Raw genomic sequence first — 25877 nt, forward strand, 5'->3', positions numbered from 1 at the left:
TTGCTGCTGGAAACCTGAAATAAAAATGGAAAATTCTGGAAACGGTCAGTAAGTTAACCAGTGTATGTATGACTTTTAATGCAACAGCAATTCCAGGAACAGAGGGAGGGCATGTGCTAGTGCTTAGAATAGGGATCTCCAATTGATACATTAGCTGGTGGGAACGATTTCCAGCATAAGTTGTGGCTCAGGGCTATTGTTCAAGTCCCATGAGCACGGCATTGAAGTTTAATATTGCATCATGGTACTGAGAGAAGGTTGACATCATAAATCTCTTCTATCTACACTGGTGTAGGCCACTATTCAAAGGAGAGTGGGAGTGATGCTTGTTGTCCAATTTTTACCTTTTCGATCAACATCAATATATTTTCAATGTTACTACAGTGACGACATTTCAAACATGTACTTCACTAACTGGGAACATGAAAACCACTTTATAAATAGAAGGTTTCGTCTTATGAAACAATACCATCAAATCCAATATTAAGGATAGATTGCAATATACCTAACTAATTTTCAGTTAGTTGTTTGCATTGAATGTTCTACTAACTACCCCTGCTGTTTTGGTCTGAAACACTGACTATTGTTTTCTATGTATGCTGCCTGACCTGCTCCACTACACATCAGTGATTCTGTGATGGAGGGAGTGGAGAGCAGAGAGTTCCTTGGAGAGCATATGAAAGACAACCTGCCCTGGACCCAAAACAACTCCTCTTTAGTCAGGAAGGCACAGCAGCACTACACTTCCTAAGGTGGTTGAGGAGGGCAAGGCTACAGGCCTCCATCTTGACAGTTTTTTACAAGAGCACAATTGAGGCTCCGGCTATAACATTTTGTGGTACGGTAGCTGCAAAGCATCGGACCGGAATTCAATGCAGAAGATCACTGGGCTTTTCCTTTCCTCTATTGATGACATTTACCAAGAGCATTGCTTAAATGGGGCTCAAAGAATTATGGAAGACCCTTTCCATCCAGCACACTGTATTTTTGACCCACAACCGTTAAGAAAGAGGTACAGGAGCATCAAAATCAGGACTGCCAGGCAGAGAAATTTCTCCATGCAAGCTATGAGATTGATGAACAGTATCTGAAACCGACTAAATCATCCCAAAATATTTATATACATATTTTAAATTATACCTTATATGTGATTATTCTGTACTATGTATTGTGTGTGTATATGTGTATGTGTCATGGTCTAGAGAAATGCTGTTTCATCGGGTTATACTAATACAGTCATTTGATCATAAACTTGAACTTGAGTTTCTCCAGCATTTTGTTGATTATTGCCTGCTGATTTATTCAACGTAACAAAACACTGAGAGTACATTGGAACTCTTAAGCACCAATTAACATTTTTAAAAGAATTTGGCCAGTTTTACCATCTACTCCACTATCTTATGACAAGCAAAAAGATTCTTTTTATTGCAGATAAAAAAAGAGATATGATACAGAATACAGAATATCTGTCAAGTGTAAATTAATCTTTAATTTTCCCTACCAAATTTAATTTATGGCACTCAACAAAGAATACCACAAATGTAGACTTGAAATAGTCTGTGTCGAGTTTGAGATCTGTGGATTGCTTTTTTGAAGAGTTTCATTACTCCTACCCCCATCTTATTGAAATGTTACCCTACATTCTTTCAGAGAGCTGGGATGTAGGCTTTTTTATAAGCCATATTTTAATTCATACTTGGCACACACTTCAAAGTCATCAGCTTGTTAATATTATTACAGTTTATGTATCAAGAATTTGTTCTACCAGTGCAGTCTGCTATATACTGGCCCTTCATTATTTTGGCAGAGGATTTTCTAATTAAAGTTCATTTTGATTCCATCCCTTGTATTTTATGAAGATATCATTTGAAACAGGGCCAAAGCAACAAGAAAATATACTGCAGCAGTTAATGAGTGGTCACATTACTTTTATCAACAGAATCAAGCTCCAAAGTCAGAAAATGGATTCAGTTGGCCTGTGCACATTTTGACAATAAAGGCACTTTACTGTAATGTCCATCCAATATTAGTGTGGGGTTTTATTTTCATTCAGCCACTCATGAAGAATGTTGTCACGGATGAGGACAAGATGATCATCTCAGTAATACCCCAATGACAAAATAGTCTTCTATCTCACAGATGAAAAATGACACCAAACCTAAAATACTAGACTGCTGCCAGCGGAACGTATGTGAACAGGAATCACACAACCCAATTCAAATTGCCCTGTATCCAACACTGCCTCAATGCAATCAATAGCCTCCTTTGAACTGCAGCACCTGGGACCCAGGTGCAATTACTGGGGCAAAGGGGCTGGAAGCACCTTTTAATTTGCAGTTTAACCATTAAACTGCCAACCCGGTGATTTAAGGGGGATCCTGCCCCCACAATGATGTATCACATACTCACTGGAAATATTGCTGGATGTTCGGACTGGCTGCCTGGTGACACGTACGCAAGCAAGCGCTAACTGCTGTGTAACTGGGGTGCTAACTGGGCAGATTGCCCGGTTAACCCCATTTTACATGGCAGTTTGAAAGGGCCTAATGATCACTTAATAATGAGCTTGGTAAATCTTTCCTTCCTTTTGTAAAAATGCGTCGATGGTATATGTGTCATTAAATATCAGGAGAGATTTTTTTTCTCTCTGAATAAACTGAAGAATCCTAAAGGCTGTGCTTATTCAATTCAATCAGTTCTACAGGACAAACAGGGAAGGGTCATGACTCTGCAGGCTGCCCTACTTAATCTGCTTTAACTGATCTAAATTGAAAACACTTGTCTATATCTGTCAAGTTAATGAAGGAACAACCTTACCTCTTCAAATAGAATTTGATTAATATCCACAATATGAACTTTTTCAGTGTGTTTTCTCCCTTTTTCTTTAAAGGCTCTTTGCCAGGTACTAAACAAAAAGTTTAATGTTATGACCAATGACATAACCACATCACAAATTCATTTTTGAAAATTACACTGGAAATTGAAAATTGAAATTTGCATCATTCGTACCTGGCGGCCTTTCTAAAATCTCCACCGTTATCTTTTGTGAAGACGGGGCAGAAAATTCTGCTTTGATCCCAATTATTGATAGCAGGCAAGACAGATGGTATGATTTAACAAGAGAGAGGAAATCTGAACTCCTTAGAACTGGATATGCTGCTGTTTCCAAAGCATATTATTTCAGTAAAATGGCAACTTGTCAAATTAACAGCATTATTAATACCCAACCAATGAGTTAAATTGCTCAACAGAGAAAGTTAGGATTTAAAATAAATTTAGTCATGCAGATATACTTAAAATGTTGTTCCCAAGTACATTCTCAGTATTTTCTGCTTTCCATTTTCTTATTTCACTTTGATAGTCTCTGATTTTGGCTGGATCATGATTCTATCACTCCATCTTTTCCTGTAGCTTGCGGTAAGGATCATTCTTCATGTTTGAGCTTTGACAATGAATTGTGTCATCCAACACACTTCCTCGCAACACTTTATCAGATAGAGATCGGAATGAAAAACTATGTGAGTGTGTCCATCCTTTATTTGCAAATGTTGAAAATAATTCTGGCAACCCAATTTTTGTCTGACCTTTTATTAAATTAAATTCTGAGCCACTGTGGGTTTGTATGACAATCAACAGTTACTCACTCACTATTGATGGAATTGTTCTACCTTATTATATGAAAGTACAATGAAGTCTTTAATCTATTGACTTTCACCAAAGGTGTGAGGCATTAGATCATGAGTGAAAGCAGTCAGACTCTTGAGTTTATTTGTGAAAGAGGTGTTCTATTATATATGACAATTTGAATGGCCGTATTAAACATATCCCTTTTGGTCTTTTAATTGTGACCAGTTGTCAAATGGTAATCATAAGGAATGATGGGAAGCTTGCTAGGTAGGTTAAAGGTTAAATAATTATTGTCGCTAATGTGTAAACTGAATTAGGCCTGAGGAGATGCTGCATAACTGAGATCTCCCTCCCCCCATCGACGTGATCTACCGGGATCATTGTCTGAAGAGAGTGCGCAAAATCATTGAGGACCCCTTCCACCCTGCTCGTAGCATTTTTCACCTACTCCTATCAGGAGTATCAGTAGGCCATTTTATGCCAGGCCTCTGCCTGGAGGCCGGCTAAAAGAGTGGGGGGAGTACTTAAAACTTAACTTTCATAGAACAGCCCTAAAAGGCCATTCCTGCATTGCATTCTTATTGAACGGTGCCTCGTAGCACCCTCTGGAGCCAATGGAAGCGGGGCGACGGGTGGCGTATCGCCACCCATCGTAAATATGCGGCGGAAGAATGGGAACAGCTCTGTGTTTCCCAGAACAGTTCCAGCTGCATGGGGGATTATGGGTAGGGAAGACGGCCATTGCTCTGCTGCATTTTGAGCTGCCGAGACCGGTCCCGAAGTAGCCGGTGAGGCTGTCACAACCTGCACCAGTCGCCTCTGACAACTCCCCGGCCCCTGCTGCCCTGACGGCTTCCACCAGACCACTCTGCCCTGACGGCCCCTGCTGCCCTGATGGCTCCCACCAGCCCCCACTACCCTGATGGCACCAGACAGACCCACTGCCCTGACAGCTTTCGCTCACCACCCCTGCATTGAGGGGGTCGTGGAGGGAGAGGGGTGAATGGGGAGATGGGTTGCTGGCTGACAGAGTCATCAGCCCACCCCTAACCAGCCACTTACAGTGGTTGTACATTCAAGCCAGGTTGCGAAGTGCAGTGTTCTGCCGATTATCCTTCGCCAAGAAGGGTTGGATTCGGCAGCTTGGAATCAGCCATGACGCATTCAGAAAAGTAAGTCTCTAGGCGTAGGGGCGGAGAACCTCCGCCTTTACAGTCGGGCAGTTTCCTTACTTGAAAGGCCCTATAGCCAAGACCACCAGGCTGAGGAACAGCTTCTTCTCACAGGCAATGAGAATGCAGAATGACCTAAGGAACTCCTCACAGTCTCCATCCGAGACTCTCTCACATGTATCAAACAAGATTTATTTATTTATTTGAATAGATAAAATACTTGTCCTGCCTCTGTATTATTTGTCTGTACCATTATGTCTGGTTGTGTGTCTGCATGTTTTTGCACCGAGGACAGGAGAACAGAGTTTCATTAGGTTGTATTTGTACAATCAGATGACAATAAACTTGACTTGAGATATAAATGCTTCTTTGTTGAGGTGGCTTTTCCATGCTTTTACCATTGTTGCAATCACTTGTTTGTTTATTGTTTAGAAAGATTGTATATAAAGACAAACCAAATCAACCCACTATTGTTATTAAGTTAGCTAAGTGAAGAGAAATGAAGGATTGTTCATGAAGTTCAAACATCCATGAGAGAGATTGGTAAACAGTGGCCAAACTATCATTAGTACTGAACTTGTTGAAGGTAAAAAGTCACCTGAAGTCTTCATTGTGACATTTTTGACCACAAAAGCCACTGGAACATAAAATGCTGGAATCAAAGGCCATGAGGTTAGTAGAGGAAAGTGAAGCTGAGGTGAGCCAGAACCAAAACGAGCAAACATTTTCACACAAGGAAGAGTGAAGTAACACAATTTGCTTAAAATAATACAGAGAGAGACAGAGTATATTGAAGAACAATTTCCAATCTGCTGGAGCAAAGGAACATGAGTTTAGTGTACATAAATCCATGAAGATCTATCTGAGAGCATGCTGGAGAGAGTTCATATGTGATTGTAGATTCATAAAAAGGCATGGAGTACAAAAGCAGATTAATCAAATTTGTGCAAAATGCTGGTCATGCTACAAACAAACATGAAAATAGGAGCAGGAGTAGGATGGTCACGTCTGCACTGCTATTCAATATGATCATGGCCCATCTGCCAGGCCTAATCTCCTCTGCCCTGCCCATTAAACATATCCTCAATACCCTGATTTTTCAAATATACAAGATCATTTCTAATTTAGTTTCAAAATAAATAGAGGTAAGCTATTTCTATTAACAGGTAGTTCAGGGATCACGAGGACATTAATTCACAATTTAGGCAAAAGGGGATGGGTACATGCTCAGGGATACTAATCAGGATTAGGAATTTCCTGTCTGTGAGTGATTTCAAAGGGGAATTGTAAAAGGCAATTGAAAGAGAATAGTTTGCAGGGCTAAGCAGAAAGATTGGAGGAAAAGGACTGACTGGAATGCTCTGTTCAGGCCATCCAAATGGCCTCCTCTGTGCCACAGCAGTCCTATAAAGTGGTTTCAGTGTGGAAAGACTTGTGGAGGCAAGTTAATGTTCTTTACAAAGGAAGAATAGTCGTGTCTTCAATGCAGCAAAGAAAGGAAGCTGACGGTGGAATATGGATTGATTCATGGCCAAAACGACAAAAGTAAATGTTGGTGGAATAATTATTGACTCCTTCGGTGGTTTTTGTAAAGGTGGAGGAATTTCAAGCAGGGAGTTAGATTTTCTTTGGGTTCAGAGGGTTGATAGGCTTATCCAGTGGGAGATTCTGAGGAGGATGCATACAATGGTATTCAGGGACTATTCTATAGTAGACAAATGCTGATAAGTTTTGACACCAGTGAACAAAGTGGCCATGAGTTTTGCTCACAGAGATGAATAAAATGAAGTAGATTGCAGACCAGGAACAATGGTGGGCATGGCAAAGGATCCCATGTAGAACCAAGAGAAGTCATGGCCTATCCAGAACTGCAGGCCAATAATCGGAAGGAGATCAAGAACAGCAAGTGGGGGCTGGAACATAAATTAGCAACAAGTGTTGATTTTAAAAATGGGCCGATTGTGAAGAGAACAATACAAAGAATTGACTGAATGTCATAGATTCCCATCGACAGTTAATGATAATAGGTGATCGTTTGTACAGTCCGACAAAGTTAGTTCACTGATGGTCAAAAATACAGGAAAACACAGAGCAGATGAGTAACATCTGCGTTAATGCAGAGCTGAGAACAGAGAAAACAAATTGTCTTCTCTAACTTCACTACAGCTTAAAATTAACTTGTTTTCTCTCTTTCTTTCTTCTGACAAGGCTGCTTTGACCTGAAATATTAACTCTTTCTCTTCACACAGTAGCTACATAACCTGAGAATGCTGGCCAACATTTTCTGTTTTATTTTTCAATTAGTTTTCTGGTAACCAATATCCTGAATTCAACTACCAATTGGAATTTGTGTTAGATAAGACCAGAAGACATAGGAGCATAAATAGGCTATTCAGCCCATCGATTCTCCCCTACCATTTAATCATGGCTGATCCATTTTCCCACTCAGCTCTACTGCCCGGCCTTCTCCCCATAACCTTTGATACCCTGGCTGATTAAATAATGTTTTGGGCTATTGACTTGCAAATGCAAACAGACCAATAATTTCTGATGTATTTTAGTAAATTGAATAAGGGAAAGAACGTTATATATTTTACTGGAGGATTGAATATTGCAAAACAGGACGGCACAGTTGGCATAAGGCAGCATGGCTAGTGTACAGGTTAGCGTATGGCAGCCTGGCTAGCGTACAGGTTAGCGTAAGGCAGCGCGGCTAGTGTACAGTTTAGCATGATGCTATTAGAGCACCAGCAACCTGGGTTTGAATCCAAAGCTGTCTGTAAGGAATTTGTACATTCTCCCCATGTCTACGTGGGTTTCCTCTAGTTTTCCCTCATATTCCAAAGAATATGGGGTTAGTAGATTAATTAGTCATATCAGGCTGTACAGGCTCAAGGGCTGAAATACTCGTAACTGTGCTGTGTCTCTCAACTAAAAAAAAAAGCACCATAATTCACAAATGGAATTTTAAACCCAAATAGAGGCAACTATAATCAATTCCTCAGAAGAAAATTAACCTGTGTACACCATTCAAATTTTGGAACAACAAATGAATAAATATCATTTACATTCCACATAACCAAGTTAATTTTAAAAAAATAACTTCTCCATAATAATGTAGCTGCTTTGAATTGCTGGCCTCATTGTCATTCAAATTATCCGTGTGTTGTAAAAATAACTGAATGATTAAATCAGTAAGTGAGATTATTAACAGTGAAAGAAGCATTTGAATCCACTGAAAGGTTTCCATTGTCTCGCAACTGAAGCCTGACAGTGTTCATTACACCAGCCTCTTGTTTTTATCCTAGTCATTTCCCCTTATTCACATTCCTTTTCTCATAACTCTTTAACAGTGGGGTTTTCTTATTAATCCTTACAGGAATGTGGGTTTGGATATGGGGATGATGGACAGTGCGTGACCTGCAGGCCAAGCAGGTTCAAGGAAGACTGGGGATATCAGAAGTGTAAGCCATGCTTGGACTGTGCTCTTGTAAATCGCATCCAAAAGGCCAACTGCACAGCCACCAGTAATGCCATGTGTGGAGACTGCTTGTCCGGGTAGGTTCAAGGAGCAACAGATATGCTCTCTATATCTTTTAAGTATTCGGGATAGCTCAATATCATCTCTCTAAAGTTGTAATGTCTTGGAAAAATCCCACATCTGTTCCCGTAGGCTGCAAATAATGTCTGCTCAGTATATGGATCATTTTTAAAATAAACTATCAGAATCTTTCATAACGTGTTCTATCCATCTTAATTCAGGGGACATCTTATCTTCTTGTATCATGTTGATATATATATCTCACTTTTTGTTTTAATAGCTATTTTTATTGGAGGAAATTGTTATTGAGTCTGGGTACCAAGGAAAATGAGAAAATGGAATATTGTCTGAATGGGGAGCATTTAACCAAGAGCCTACGTCGCCATCACTATTGCATTCCACTTTCTTTTCTAAATTGTACTCCAGATTTTCTCAGCTGGGTCCACTGTCCTTTGCTCTTTAGTGGCTGTCGTCTGCACATCAGTCGTTGCATTCCAAGGCTAATTGTGCCTTGCGTTAATCTCAATATGCCAGAGCTCTTATTTCCAGTGAAATATGGGTGATTAGGAGTTGGCCTTACACTGAAATTCACAACATAGCCATTGCCTTGCCAGTGGACAGTTCTATTCAAAATGAGACCCTTTATCACACAATGCACACAATTCAATAAAAAAGTTCACATGATGTGGACAGAGACAAGAAATGTGCAGAAGAAGGCATGGCTGATGTTTCCACATTTGCCATGCTATTGCCTTTGTTCTCTTCCAAAAACATTCCCACAACTCTTAACATTTGTTTATCCTGAAAACCCCCTATCCCTATCACTACCAGTGGCATCAGCTGTCCAGCCTAGATTAATTACTCCCCTCATTTCCATTAGCATCTTGTTCTGTGTACCTCGTGTGCATCCTCATGGGGATGTGTCAGGCACATTTATCTGATTATATTGACAGAGTTCAACCTACATAACAAGATAACAAAAACCTATGGAAATTTTATGGGGAATGGAAGAGGAATGGGATAGAATTGGGGCCAGTGGTTAGATGCAATGCTCAGACATGTAAAATGATGAAAGGAACAAATAAGATAGAAGTAGAGAGGTTGTTTCTATCATCAAGTGAAACTAGATCTAGGGGATAGCCTCAAGCTTCAGGGAGCAGAAATTAAGACAGAAATAAGAAGGAACTGAGAAATGTAAATCTGGAATTCCCTGCCGAAGGAACCAGCAGAGGCTATCTCATTGACTAGACAGATAGATTTTTGAATAGAAAAAAATAAGCATAATGGGGACTGGGTGGGTAGGTGGACCCTAGTCCATGGCCGGATTTGCATTGAATGGTGGAGCGGACTCATGACATGACAATCTAGGGAGAGATGACCTATTCTTGTTCCTATTTCTTATGTTCATGATAGGCAATGCCTAAGTTGATTAATGTCTAGAAGATCTGTGTTACCTGTAACTCATTGGTGGCTTCTATATTTGCATTACCCATAATACATTAATATCTACCATGATCTAGGGCAGCCATACTCAACCTTTTTTTTGGTTGTGGCCCCCTTTGGACTCTGCTCAAAGTTCATGGGTCCCGTTCCCTATGAAGCAGTCAAGTTTAGTTGGTTTGTTCCATACTTCTCTCCTACTGCCTACATAAAAGCATACGAATATTTTATGATTCCCCCCCCCCCTTAAATGTGCTGTGGCCCCCAGTTGATACTGGCTGATCCAAGCCACCTTCTAATTTTTATGTTACGATATGGAATATGGCAAGTTATCTTTGAGAAGTACTGGCTTACATTATGATCAAAGTTGGACATTCAATTGGAAAAGTCATTCCAAAATAGTGGCTCCTGTTTTTTATATGTGACTTTTTGACCATTTGGAAACACTGATTTTTACAAGCCATTAGCATGCTTCCCAGTTTCATTGCCTGCCATTATGTTCATTGTTGCAGGTTTTTAATCCCCATTCCTTTGTTAACAAATGCTTTTAAAGGATTTTATGTGTGGTCATTTTGTGAAATGGAACGTCTACCATTTTATTGAAATGCTTGGATTTAATAGCCTGTCAATTTACTTGGTGAGGAATTAACCCAGGAAATAAGAACTGTAAACAATGGTGGACACTAAAAAAAATGTTCAGCGCATGTTCAGGTAGTCAAGTGACATCCCCACCAGTTTTGTGTGTAGAGGATTCATTTTTTTCCAATTGTACCAGAGTGGGCAAAAAAAAGTGAGCCACTTCACTTTAGTAGAAACAATTTTATTGAGCTGCGATTTTAGAGTTTATTGTTAGAATCCTGGGTGAAAGGCCAGGGATCACATAAAAATGTTAGAAATGGAGAACTGAAACAAAAAAATTCTAGTTAGCTGTTTGAGCTGAAGCTTAAAATACTGTCATTTATAAGGGGAGCAGCAGGAGGGAAGATGTTTAGTTTGTGATCATATTAAAAAAAGAGTTTGTAGAAATGATTTGTGGAATCTGGCTATTTAAATGTCTATGCCCTTTTACTTCTAATGCATAGTGGATTCGGAGCTAGCTGAAGATGGGGACCCACAGAGATTGCCACTGATGGGGCGGGTGGTGCTCGACAGGGCAGATAGGTAGGGTTTGGGATGTAATACACTCTTTTAAACATGGCCTGGAAGTCCCTTCTCTGTTTTAACTTTCATGGACCAGGGATTTCAATAAAGCAGGACCATGTGCTTGAAACCTTTTTCTATTACAGTAAAATCCCCGGTATGCAGGACCTACTACGGGGATTGTGGATGATGGATAGGCGAATTTTTCAGATGCCTGAGACACACTCTTACAATATAACCATATAACAATTACAGTACAGAAACAGGCCATCTCGGCCCCTCCAGTTTGCACCGATTTAAGTGAACTCCACGTCCCACCTACCTGCTCCCTGCCCATAACTAATAAAATTTGAACTCTATAACAGTGTTGTGCTAACTGTGCTGTCATCATAATTAACCTCCCCCCAGCCCCCCCCCCTCAAGATTACAGATAAAGCCTTACTAATATACTTAATGCTAATTAAGATCAAGGAAGAGATAGGGAGACACTTTGGGAGAATCACCCCAGTGGTGAGCGGCATCTGCAGGCTCTTCATCATGTGCTCTACTATTTTATTCAAGCACAACTTTATTGAAACTTTATTCAAACAGCTGCTACAGGTGGGGCATGACAAGGGTGCTCCGCTGGCTAATTGTTTGCTCCCATCTTCATTAAGGGGTGGTGTGTTGCTTCAGAGAATCTTTACTTTTACAATTTTAAACTTCTATTTAAATTTATATTTATTTTATTTTATTTTTTAAATTTCCTTGATTTTATTTTTGCCTGTTGCTTGAATTCCAGATAGCAGGAACTTTACTGAGCTTGGAGTTTTTGAATATGGTATCAGTCACGTAGACATGACTCACCCATCAGAGCTGGTTAAATTTGATCATTAATTCAGTGCTGGAAACTTTGGACAGGAAGAGGACAGTAACATTGATTCATGTACACTGCTAATAGGTTGCAAGGTTTTGCCTTTGTGGTTCCTCAATGGTTTGAGGAGGCTGCTGTAAGTTATCCATGCCCCTGAACAATACAAGCTGACGGAGATCCTGCCTGCTTTATAGATCATGGTGCATGTGGCCAGCTTTGAGATCCTGATCTTCACTTCAAAGCATTCTTTTTCAGTTGGATGGGGGAAGCTGTGCTCGCACAATGTAGGTAGTGTTGAATTCTGTCATCGGGTCCTCTTTCACTGATACAGTCATTTTCAAAATTCATTTATTTTGTAGAATTAAACTGCTACAGAACTTAAACCTTATTGTTTTTACATTTATTTACTTTTCAAGAAGTTTGTTTTTGTTAAAGAAGAGTTTTATTTTGAAGCCCTACAATTACATATTATTCCTTTTGTTGGTTTGATGGTTTGGGAGATGGACTTTGGAGCAGTGCCTCAGTTTAAGATGAGAAACTTATTTCCATCCTTTCTGAAGGCATTAAGCCCCCAGCCTGGAAAATTTGCCCTTTCATTAATCTCATTACTATTTGTCTTCTAGGCTAATGAAATGAATTATCAGTCAATTCAATTCACTGTGTAAGACTGTTATATTTTTCTTCATTACCATAGATATTATTTTGAAAATATTATTCAAAGCTGAGGCCATTCCACTTTTATGCTTGCATCTCCTTCCATTGAGTAAGTAGGCTTTCCTTTAGGAAAGGCTTCAGTCCTCTCCAGGTGAAGTGATTTTTCACAGACTCTTAGGAGTATGATGGTTCATGGACATTCTGATTCTGTTCCCATAACGTGAGAAAGGCAAATAATAAATGTGTTGCTACATTCTCAAAATGTTTATTGTGCAAAACTGATTACCTACTTTCCTCTCTCCTTCCAGATTTTATAGAAAGACTAAATTGGGTGGTTTTCAGGAAATGGAATGCATACCATGTGGGGAACCTCCTCCTCCTTATGAACCTCACTGTGAGTACACAAACGGTTTCATTTGTTTTGTTAACTTGCTGATAAACAGTTAGTTTCACCTCCCCGTTAAGAGACATAAGGAACAGTTTCAGGGAGGTTCTTACAGGCGTCAAGGGATACAAGAGATGAGTTAGATGGATAATGGAGGACTTAACATTGTCCGTGGAGAACAGTCTCAGACTTCTGCTCCATTTAATCATATGTAAGGGACAGCCCTGGTGTCTCTTCATTCGCTTGGCAGATTTCAATACTCTTCTATCTGATACCCTGGAGGCTTTATCATTTCACCTTAAGCAATTCCTAGGTGGCATTGGTGCTCTGTGATTAGTAAGGGATTGCTTAATGTGGTATGTGAGTGGAAAGAAAAAGTTTGAAAACCACAGTTAGTCGTACCTAATTGCCTCATTATGTGCCCAATTTCATAACTCTAAAGGAAATGGGCCAATTATATTTTTTCTCAAGCAAAATATTTATGTAATAATTGGGTCTAGAGCCATAGTTCTTAACCTTCCCTTCCCACTTACATAACCACCTTAAGCAATCCCTACCAATCACAGAGCACTTACGGCACAGGGATTGTTTAAGGTGGAATGTGAGTCTAGGGTGGCAGTTTGAAAACCACTGATTTAGACTGAGATTAAAATACTTCGCTGGGCCAAAGTTACATTACGGTGCACTAAACATCATATCTAAAAAAGTGAACTTGGTGATCATTTAGAAACAGGAATAAAACTTGTAAATAGAAATATGCAGATTTATAATCAGTCACAGCATTTCTTCAAGGTGGCTATACTTGATATTCCCTTGAAATCTTAATTATTTGAAAATCAAATCATTTTGAATTAATCTGACCTTTATCTAAACTCTGTTGATAATTGCAATGTCATGACTATTATCAGAACTATGAGCAGGGAAATAGATTCCCTTAAGGAAAAATATATTTAAAAATTCAAAACAGATAAAATGGTAATTGTTTTAATGGGGAAAAGTAGTGCAGGACTTGGCTGGCAGTTCTGAAGGCTAGTTCTGGTGTTTGGCTTTTCCATAGAGTTAATTCCCAGGGTTACATGGATCTGTTCTAAGAACCAGACTTACCAAATGGCACACGTTGCTTCTGCTGCTCCACTACAGCTAGGCTCCATGTGAAGTCCCGTCTTCCACTGACAATGGACTTTATGCAGAGTTTAACAGCTGAATCCTGTCTCACTGAAATGCCCCAGCAAAATGTTGGAAGATGTTGGAAATTTAACATAAAGATAAAAAATGTGGGAATACTCAGCAGAGCAGATGACAACCGTGGAAATAGTACTTTAGATATTTCCAACATAAAAACATTTTTATTATGCTAAAGGAATTGCCTCATCGTTCTAATACCAGTGAGACTGCATTTATTTCAATAGAGATTTTTTTGCCTGGAGATGGGAAGATATTAAGAGAATGCTCTTAATAATTTTACTTCATTCTCATTTTTTTCATGTTTAACTATGTTAATGCAGTTTTAAATGACCTTTTTAAAATGTAGACTTAGAGCACAGTAACAGGCCCTTTCAGCTCACAAGCCAGATTACACCCAATTGACCAACAACCCCAATACATTTTGAAGGGTGTGAGGAAACAGGAGCACCCAAGGAAACCCACGTAAACACGGGGAGAATGTCCGAACTTCTTACAGACAGCGCTGGATTCGAACCCAGGTCACTGGCACTATAACTGCTATACAAACTGTGCCACCCTTTTAATTAACATGTTTTAAAGGTTCTTTTTTTTTTACTATTACATCAATCTCCTTGAATCATTTATCGGTGCCTTTGAATTTCAGGGACATTTAAATACTGTAAAACCTTCCCTCCATCACTCGCTTTACCTCCTGTCAAAGGCTGTCAGGACGTCCAGGAAGAGGAAATCTGAGTCTGATGCCATTTAGATCTCCCCACATTCTTTATTGACTGATGGCTAGGTGCTCAGAGTCTGTAGGTGTTTTCACACTGCCGAATGTAGATGACCCTCCTGGGACCTGGGTGAAGTTCCCGGGAAGGCTGCACCTCCTGGGTCGTTCACACTGCAACCTTACTTACCTGGAAAATCAGAAACCGGACATTTTAAGTAGGGGGGGGTGGTGTTCCTGCCCCCAGCAATGACATCGCGAGTGACACATTAGGCACTGACAAGAAGTGCCACTGGAAATTGAATTACTCCAGCTGTAATGGAGAATGAGATGGATCTTGCATCTGGTTACACGTTAAATGAGAATCATTGTTAATAGCAATGATTTGGGGCAAAATAATAAGATTATTTAAGTAACATTCTTGGCATAAATTATGATTCAAATCTTTCTTTGGCTTGGCTTCGCGGACGAAGATTTATGGAGGGGGTAAAAAGTCCACGTCAGCTGCAGGCTCGTTTGTGGCTGACAAGTCCGATGCGGGACAGGCAGACACGATTGCAGCGGTTGCAGGGGAAAATTGGTTGGTTGGGGTTGGGTGTTGGGTTTTTCCTCCTTTGCCTTTTGTCAGTGAGGTGGGCTCTGCGGTCTTCTTCAAAGGAGGTTGCTGCCCGCCAAACTGTGAGGCGCCAAGATGCACGGTTTGAGGCGTTATCAGCCCACTGGCGGTGGTCAATGTGGCAGGCACCAAGAGATTTCTTTAGGCAGTCCTTGTACCTTTTCTTTGGTGCACCTCTGTCACGGTGGCCTGTGGAGAGCTCGCCATATAACACGATCTTGGGAAGGCGATGGTCCTCCATTCTGGAGACGTGACCCATCCAGCGCAGCTGGATCTTCAGCAGCGTGGACTCGATGCTGTCGACCTCTGCCATCTCGAGTACTTCGACGTTAGGGATGTAAGCACTCCAATGGATGTTGAGGATGGAGCGGAGACAACGCTGGTGGAAGCGTTCTAGGAGCCGTAGGTTTACAAATAATTCGAGGAAAAAGCCATGTCAACTTTAGAATTGAGATGCAGAGGTAAATATTCTGATTATTGTTGGACTTGCATGGTAGAAGTTCTGGGCAAGATAAATGAATGAATCGCTTGATTGTGTGGGAGCATTTGGGAGGAAGAAAAAATAATAATTACATTTTCAAGCACGTTATAGAGTGACGAAGGAACAGTTAATAAAGCATATACTTTAACCCACTTGTTTCACAGTCAATTTAATAACCATCGGTCATGTTTCCTACCACATTGTTTAGCCATCGCTATATCTCCTTCCTGCTTGACTTTTAACTTGGGATTGCTCTCCTTTCCATCCCTTCCCCACCTGTCCACAGTTCAGTTCAAACTGAATTGTTATTTGGATTGGTTTCGTGTGAGATACTTTCATTCTGAAAGTTCATCTCCCACGATCCCTTGCAGAGTTGTGTCTCTCCTCCTCTCCTCTCCACTTTATCGGAGTCCGTCTGTGTGAGGCGTGAAGATCACGTTGAGATTTCTGTGTTGCTCCAGGAAGGTTACACTCACTCCAGACACCAAAGAGTTTTAACCCCAAAATCCAACTTACTCGTGAGCTAAAATGTGGGAGCAGCGAACGGAGGAGCCTTGTATTGAACTCCCTCGATTAGACTTGTGACCACCAGGAATCGTCCGCTGCCTCCTTTAGAGCCTGGTTTTGGAATACAGACGGGACTTTTTTTTCCCTAGTTTTGGATACAATGTTCTCATGGGATGTCTCTTGTTATTCAAATTGGTAAGGCTTAATTTCGGCTTCCATCCCTTCTGTGATCATGAGATACGATACAAATTTGCCGGTTCTGAATTGTGTGAAATTGAAAAGATTTTTCGAGGCTTTGTTTTTAGCATTTAGTTGGGTATTCTGTGAATGGAGTAGAGTGATGAGAAGGGAGGGGTGGCAATAGATTTGCAGAGAATTTGACAAGTTAAGGCATTGGCAAACTTGTTAAAAATGGCAAGTATTGAACATGGACTCCTTGCTGAAAAAGAAGAGGCAGATCATCTATGTAACGCACGCACACGGGTGCTGATGTCATGAAGCCTTCCTGGTAAAGCCATTTGTTGATATGCAGCACTAGAAGGGGATTGACAGGTGAACTTGGCCAGGTTCTGAGACTAACCCCCAACCTAGGTCACAGAGCCCAGTCGAGGTTGACTGGCCTTGCCCAGTCTGACCTTTTCACACTGCGTAATTCCCAGCTAGGTAACCGGTTAAATTGCCACTTGTTCATGGTGGTGTGATAAGACCTAGTGAGAACTGACCTTGGCACCTCACCTTGGAAAGAGTGAGTGGACAAGGATTCTGGGCAAGTTCCAAGTTCAGAATAACAGATTGTGCTTTTAAAAAGCACACCATGGCTTTATTTTATATGGTGAAGAGTAGGATATGCATGCGGTATTTATCAGGTCTGAGATAACCAGTGTATGGTAAAATCATTCGATTCTTGTTTGAGTGTGATTTCCTGAAAGCTGTGAGGTGTGGAAGGACAAGTGGAAAGTCAGTACTTAGAGGTTAGACTGGAACAGAAGGCCATAAGCATGCTTATGTAATACAAACCCTTTTAAGATACAGGAGAGACAGACAGTGATGAATGACTATTAACACAAAATACAGTATTTTTTGCCTTTAAATTAATCATTAGGTTGTAGTCAAGTGCCTTTCCTGCATTTAAAAAAAAACTTGGATGGATTTGATGTTTTATTCTTTCTAGAGTTATAAAGGCATAATGTTATTGGGAACTTCACATCGTTGTCTTCTATGGTGTATTTTAAAGTAAATGATGGAAACTCAGTATCAGGACTGATAGATCATACTGCACTGAGGACGATTTTCATGCTAAGAACCCTGGAGACAAAGCTCCCTTAAGTGTGCAGCAATCTAAATATGTGGGGCTGATTGGAGATGATCCAGGCCAAAAGAGCAGCAAAGTGGAGTCAAGGGCCTCGCTCCGTATGTTTGGATAACAAATATTCCTTCACTGCTTTCCATCATTGTTCATCAGTGTAGTTTTTCCTGTCAGACCTTAAGTGGTGGACCTTATCAATACCAAAGCCCCTTTGTCAGGCTCTTGTTTTTTTGTTACAGCTCCCTAAATTACTTTAAAAGGTTCTTCATCTGAATAATTCAACAAAGTCTTGTGGTGATATACAGATAGTAAATTGTTTCATGCAAAATTGAAAACAAAACCTCATTTGAATTGCTTGCTGATTGATTTGTTCAACTGCCACAAACCTGTTAGTTCAGTTCTGTGAGAATATATGGGATTCAAGTAAGTAAGGGAGTGGTGGGGGTGGGGTGAGGGAATTCTCATTGAAATTTAACCCCCCGCCCCGCTGGTATGGGAATCTTCTGAAGATTTCTGTTTGCTTGTGGTCAGGCCTCTGTGCTCCAGACTGAACAAGCACACATTCAGGTGTAAAAATAAACAGAAATGGGCTGATGGATGACTAAGTCTGTTGGTAATATCACAATGAGGTACTTCAATACAAGCCTTTTACTTTGCAGCTTAACTAATGCTTACTAAAATATTTGAAGCAGGAACCTCAACTCATTTCTGACTTTGAATTCCTATTCAATTGAAAAGAGTGAGAAATATGGTTTCTGTGGTCATATTGGAAGTTACCATCCATTAAACTATATGAAACTAATAGCAACTTCTCTCTGTATCAAATCCAGTTAACATCTTTTGTTGGTCTGGACTCCTCCCCCAGCCAGCACTGATTTCCTGTTCTTTGCTCATTCCTTGAAGAAGGGCCCAGGCCAGAAATGACGATAATATATCTTTCTCTGCTATGAATGCTGAGTTCCTCCAGCGTTTCAGTGTGTTTTTATTGGGATGTGGGGTGGATCAGAGGGGATGAGCTATAAAGAGAGGTGGGACAACTTGGACTGTCTGGAGCATTGGAGGCTGATAGAAGTTCATACAGTTATGAGAGGCATTGATAGAGTAGACAGTATATTAAGACTAAAAATAACACGGAGAAGAGGACATGCATTTAAGGATAGCAGTGGAAAGATAAAAAGAGATGTGCAGGACAAGATATTTAACCAATGCTCAGCGCCTGGTATGAGTTGCCAGGAATAGTGGTGGAAGCAAATAGAGTAGAAAAAAACAGTATCCAACACCTATCGGGATTGTATATGCTGTATAAGTATATTTTCTGGTTGCTTGAGATAGAGTGTTGTGTGATTGGCAAACTAATCGTGAGGCATACCAATTTTAAACTCTGTATTGTTTACTTATTTATTTCCAGTGATTTTGTTTTGCTGGCTGCATGAGGCTGCCAGTTGCTTGAATTCCAGATAATAGGGGTTTTACTGTACAATAGTAGCATTTAAAAGGCTTCCAGATACACACATGAATATACAGGGAATAGAGAGGTATTGTATTTTACAGCATATATGACCCACTTTTTCCTCAAAAATTGGCTCAAAAATATCCCAAAGGTCTTATATGCAAAGTTGAAAATGAGCAGGTTCCTGGCTACTCACCGAGTTTCAAGAAGCCCACAAAGGTGCTGTGGCTGTCCAGGAAGCAGGCCTGCAGCTTCATGCTGAGCTGTCAGGCTAAGCTGAGCCAGGCTGCTCGCTCACTGCTACCCGCGCCCATACTTCATTCAATTTGCTCGGGATGGGGGGGGGGGGTGGGCTCTGCTCCGTAAACAAAGGCTCAGCATGGAGCCTGATCACCAAGGCCCAGTAGTCCCCTCAAAGCAAGCATTTGATCATCTGCTCCCCGCGATGGTGGGCCCTGCATGTTGCCCTGGTGACCCACTTCTCCCCCTCCCGCCTTCACACGCCGCAGGTCCCGGCGTGCCTGTCAATCAATTGGTGTTTGCACAGTGGGGGGGGGGGGGGGAGGGGACGGCCTGAGCCTCAGTGTGTGGTGGACCGAAGGACGTGTTGCTGTCGGTGCTTGTGTGCAGGGAGGCCGGCAGCAGGTCACAAGCAAGCATGGGTACCTATCTGTCTCAGCCCAACATGGTGAAGAGCTCCAGTGAGTAGTGTACTGACAAATTTGGCTTTGGCGTTTCGGCCATGCAAGGCTGGAGGGTTTCCATTGAGGTGAGTGAAAGCACACACACTTGATCTACAAGAGGCCTTGCAGGAGGAACCAGATCACCAACTTACCCGTAAATACACTAAAAAATACTTAATATTCCCTGCTGAAATGGGGGTGGGGGTGGTTCTTAAATGTCCATGGGTCTTATATGCCTTCAAATGTGGTATGTATCATGTGAACTAGCAGATTTTTATTCTGATATTTCTTGAGGTATATAGAAAATTTATAAATGTTAAAGATATTCACAAATATTCTATCTAAGCATCATGTTTGGGGAGACAGAGAGGGGTAGATAGGTCTCACCATCATCCACACCATTCTTGGCCTTGTGTTAGGAAAGTTCTTAAGCCACCTTGCACTCCACCAAGATGCTAGAAGCCTGGATGTCAACCATGCCGTGGACCAAACTGGATGATCCAGCATGGTCTAGAGCTCAGACATCTATTGAACTTGTGAGTAGAGCAAAATCTGCCCTTATAGTCATCGAAAGATACAGCACGGAAACAGGCCTTGCAGCCCGCAGAGTCTGCACCAACCATCAAGCACCCATTTTACACTAATCTCCACAGCTTCTCCTCAACTTTTTCCCTTAAAGTAATCACAGGGAGAATATGCAAATTTCACACAGATACGACTGGACCCAAATTACTGGGGCTGTGACCTAGCAATACTTGTAACTCTGCTGTACTCCCTAACATGTATAAAGGTCTCTAAACTTAGCCGTCTCTGTTAGAAGAAAATAAACATTGCTAATAAAAAGGAAACCATAAGAACATAGAATGTTACAGCACACTACAGGCCTTTTGGCCCACAATGTTAGATTCCTACTCAATAAACGAAACCTTCCCTACCTTGTACACATTATTTTTCTTGTATCCATGTGGTTGTCTCAGAGTCTTCTAAATCTCCTTATTGTAACAGTCTCCACCACCACCACCCCTGGCAAAGCATTCCCCACTCAGGATCGGCACCAGAACGTATGTTAGAGGGGAGTATTAGTGAGTTAGAGGGGGGTGCTGGCAGGCAGAATCCAAACTGTTGACTGGTGGTGGGGGGAGGGGGGTCAAGCGTCAATAAAAAGAGCCCCCCCTCCGACGAGGGACAGGAGGGTGCTCTTTTTATTGATGCTTGACGAATGCTAGTGACATGGACGGGAGAGGGTGGAGTGTTGCTAGCGTGCATCATCCTAGACAATACTGACACAGGAAGAAGTGAGGCAGGTCTGAAGGCCAGGGATGGCCATGACCGTATGGGGGGGGGGGGGGTGAGGGGGGCACAATACCACTTATCCATATCATCTATAAACGTAATGACCTATCCCTCTATTTCTTCATCCTGGTCATTTACATAAATCACAGAGGACAGGAGTCCCTGTGGAACTCCAAGAGTCATTAACCTCCAGGCAGAATGCATTCCATCCGCTACTACCCTCACACAGCCAAGGTTCCATGGATCTCACACCTCATCACTTCCTACCATGGTGACCTTGTCAAATGCCCCCATCTATCTCTCTTATAGTAAGGAGGTGCCAGATAATAATTGGGAATTAAAGTCTCCCATAACAACCATCTGCTCCACAGAGTCCTAAGGGCTATTTGGGTGTCTACAGACTACTTCCAATATAGTGATTGATCCCTTCCTGTTTCTGACTTCCACCCACACTGACTTAGTAGGCAATCCCTCCACAGCATCCTCCCTTTCTATAGCTATGATACTATCCCTGATTAGTAATGCTACTGCCCCCCCCCCACCTCTTTTATCCACCCACCCCCTTCCATCCTGTCCCTTTTAAAACATCTAGACCCTCGGACCCTGCATCGGCCAATCCTGCCTTTGCAAAGTCATAATTTAACATACTGATCTATGCTCTAAATTCATCTCCTTTATTCCTAATACTCCATGCATTGAAATAAACACATTTCAATCCATCCAACTTACAACATTTACGCTTCCTCCACTGCCTGTCCTTTCTCATAAACTCACTACACATTACATCTGCCTTTTAGTTCCCAACCCCCTATGAAACTAGTTTAAACCCCCCCCACAGCAGCACTAGCAAGCCTTCCCAGAAGGATATTAGTACCCCTCGTGTTCAGATGCCAATCAAGTTGGTTGGTTAAGTGTTAAACCCACATAAAGTCATTGTTCTTGAAAGAACAAGCATGATGTGGTGTCAGAAGTGTCCTGGTGAATAAGAGATCCTCCCACACCAATGCAGTTTACCAGTAATCTAGCCGATAATTGGAAACACTTCAAACAGCGATTCAGCAATTATTTAGAAGTTGGTGGAATGGAAGAGACCAATTAAAAAGGGAAAGTGTCTAGATTTCTACATGTAATGGGTGAAGATGCCTTGGACATCAATAACAGTTTTCAAATTGATAAGACAGTTGTCACATTTGACACTCTGATGACAAAATTTGAGTATTTTGGTATTTTGTTCCAAATAAAAATGTCACGTTTGAGAGATTCAAGTTTTTCTCTTGTGATGAGAAACAAAGTATGAACTTTGACCAAAACTTAGCCGAGCTTCACACTGAGTAAGTCCTGTGAGTTTGGAAATTTGAAAAATTCACTCATTAAAGACAGAATAGTTTGCAGAATCCCAGATAATGGACTTCGAGAAAGACTGTTGCATGAAAAAGAGTTGACTCTGGAAAAGGCTGTGAATATGTGTTAAGGAGCTGCACAAGATAGACACAACAGTGTAAGTGTTGCAAACAGAGCACCAAGAGTTTCTCAAAGCAGCAACAAAGCAAAGAGGTAAGGACAAAAAGCAAATGCAGCAGGTGTGGAGGTAGACCTATTCCAAAGATGTGTCCTGCCTATGGAAAGTCCTGCTATAAATGTGGGAAGTTGAATCATTTTGCAAAGTGCTGCAATGCAGGGGGTACCAAGAGAAAGGTAAACGTTGTGGATTAAGAAATGGAGGAATTCTTCATGGATTCACTATAGACCTGCTGCCGTTGGGCAACATGGAATGGATTGTTCCAGTGACTGTGAATGAGACAGTAATTCCATTTAAGCTCATCACCAAGAGCCCAGGAGAATCTTATCTATGGATAATTACAAGACCCTCACTGTAAAGCAAAATTTATCCAATTAAGTTAAAAGTGACAAGTGACACTGGAGAGATTGTTCCAGTAAAAGGGGGCTGCATGGTAACCTTCAAACAGAAAGGCCGACATCTAAAATAACAGCTGCTGATTGTAGAAAGAAAAGTGAAGAGCTCAACCTGGTGAAAAGAGTTTTTATAGTGGCTTCACAGACCGAAGAACACAACACTCATGGAAGAAAGGAGAACTACATTGGAGAAGCGATGCCTTAATGTTCAGAGAGAATCATTCTCATTACATGACATGAATGACAAACTGCAAAATGAGTTGGCAAATAAGGATGCCTTCCTTCGCCAGCTAGAAGACAAAAATAGACAGTTACAGGAACATCTGGAACTGGCTGAATAGAAACTGCAGAAAACAATGAAATGAGCAGAAACATTACCAAAAGTAGAAGCTGAACTTGCCCAGCAAATTGCCGCTCTGACAATGGCTGAAGAGCAGCATGGCAGCGTAGAAGAGCACATAAGTGATTGTTAGACACAGTGGACAGATTGTTGACAGAGTCTAATAAGTGACTTCAGCTTCATCTAAAAGAAAAAATGGGTGCATTAGAAGATAAGAATATATCGATTCAAGAAGGTGAACTCTTAAGAAAACAACTTGAAGAGTCTCTTCATGATAAGGAATTGGATAATGAGAACCATCTTCTTTCAACTACAAAGCTTAAAGGAGCTGTCATACTATCCTAAGAGGAACTGGCAGCTATGTCGCCCACTGCAGCAGCTGTGGCCAAGATTGTGAAGCTGGAATGAAGCTTATAGAGTTGTAGGATGGATATGTTGAAGTCCAAGATTTATTGCTATTGACAAAACAGATATAAGAGAATGAATAAATATTTGGATGAAATTGTGAAGGAAGTGGAGTTGACCTGGACAACTGGTGCCAGAAAGGGATCTGGTTTATCGGGGGCTGTTATAGAGAAGGGGAGGTTCATGTCATTCAATCAATTAAAAAACAAATTTGATTTATCAAAAGATCCAATGAAGATCTTTTTTTGAGGGATAATTTAGGCCCATCTATGGTCCTGCCAGTGTGTAGTGATATAGAGCCTCTAATTTGAAAGGGGATCACATGTAAATTTATCTCTGCTATGTATCTCCTGTTCCAAAACAAGAACCAAAAACTGGCCCTCCATAAATCGAGGCAAAGATGGGAGTCAGACTTAGGAACAACAATTCACGAGCGGTGCTGGTCTGAGTTATGTCATGACAGCAGTCATTAATGGCAGATATAGGCTGATGCAGTACAATTTCCTCTACCAGCTGTATCTTACCACAAAAATGACTCAAGGTAAAATAAGAAATATCTGTATTGTGTTTTAGATGTGGCATAGAGATGGGATTCTTTGTACATTCAACCTGGCTATGCACCAAGGTGAGACCCTTTTGGGTAGATCTAGGGGATATTTTGGGAAAAATCACAGGGGTGGACGTTCTGCTGGGCCCAGAGCTGTTGCTGCTAGGGAATATCATAGACATGAGTTTGAGATTGTCCACATATCAAATTCAGTTTGTAAAAATCGCCTTGGCTGTGGCCAGGAAATAAATAGTGGTTACCTGGATGTCTGACTCCCAGCTGAGCCCCACACGTTGGAGCATGGAGACGCAGAGCTGTGTTCCCCTGGAGAAAATCACCTACAGACTGATGAGGAGGTATGGCATGTATGTTGAAGTGTGGTAGCAGTATTTGTGATATATTAGAACACAGGTATGATTACAACCTCCCTCTTCCCCCCACCCCCAGCACCCCCCCCCCCCCCCACTTTAAAAGGAATGGTGGATGGTAAGCTCACGCCAGTCCCGGAATGTCAGGATTGAACAAATGACTCTGAGACCCGGTCGACACCCCCACCCCCAGTTTTTTTTTGTGCTGTCTTTTGTTTAGTTTTATCGGTGCTTGGATACATTCTTGGTTATGTTACCTTTGGATTATTTCTGTGACCCATTTGTAACCATTGTTATTCTGTTGTGTTTTATCTTTTTTTGTAATTAGTATGTGTTTTTTGATTTATCGTTTTGGGGTGGGTGGGGGTGAAAGGTGGAGGGGAGGGGAAAAAGACTCAGTATATTGAACACTGTAAAAGGGGACGAATGTTCTCCTGTATTGTTTGAAATGGATGAGTCTGTAAAATCAAAAATTAAATATTCTTTTTTAAAGTGGAGATGAAAGCTCTGCTTCTGAAGCACCAGCGTGAAGAGTATGAACGTGGTCAAAAATCTGTGGCCAATCTCTCGGCTAAATTAGAAGGAAATTCGCCATTTACAAAAATGCACTGATGAGGTGAATAAGCCTGCTTCATTACTCAACAGGGAGAATCAGAGAATCATAATGTAAATGTCAGATCTTTCCCAGCAGAATAGGGGTGCTTTGGATGGAACTAGAAGATGCACAAGGAAATCATTTTACATGAAGTTGCAGTTGGTTCTGCTGATGTTATCAGTTCCTCAGCATCTGGCGATCTTTAGTAATGTTGATGAACTGCAACAGCAAAATCAACAGCTACTGACGAATGTGAACTTGCTGATAAAGAGGAATCTCTGCACTGATTTCTGAACTTCAGCGGAATCTTGCGAATGCCTTGAATGAACTTGAACGACTTCATGAAGCCAGAGCTCATCTGATGCCTCTGGTTGAAAGAGACTGACCACAGAATGTAGATACTTTTGTTATGTAGGCATAGTATTGTGGTTTTTTTTAATGGAAAAGATGTGTTGTTATAGGCATGTGAATAAGAACTACATTTCCCAGCATACATTGCGCACAGTTGTGGAAACCAGAAGTAGCATTGGATGGGAGTTGTCACTGGAAGTCGGTTGTAACAGCTCAAGGAAAATAAAGTTAGTTAAGGGTTAAACCCACGTAAAGTCTTCCTTCTTGGAAGAACAAGCATAACACCATTCAGCCAGTACGGGTTCTACCTTCCCT

At 41.2% G+C, this 25877-nt stretch overlaps 1 protein-coding gene across 1 annotated transcript in view; it reads left to right on the plus strand.

Moving 5' to 3' along the window:
• tnfrsf19 (tumor necrosis factor receptor superfamily, member 19) overlaps window positions 1–25877 on the plus strand; it is a 72751-nt gene that overhangs the window by 23246 nt on the left and 23628 nt on the right. The window contains exons 4-5 of the mRNA XM_069891406.1: window positions 8179–8357; window positions 12736–12821. Coding sequence (XP_069747507.1) covers window positions 8179–8357; window positions 12736–12821 — 265 coding nt within the window. The remainder of the gene's footprint in view (window positions 1–8178; window positions 8358–12735; window positions 12822–25877) is intronic.

Source organism: Narcine bancroftii, chromosome 7 (assembly GCF_036971445.1).
Source record: "Narcine bancroftii isolate sNarBan1 chromosome 7, sNarBan1.hap1, whole genome shotgun sequence".
NCBI lineage: Eukaryota > Metazoa > Chordata > Chondrichthyes > Torpediniformes > Narcinidae > Narcine > Narcine bancroftii.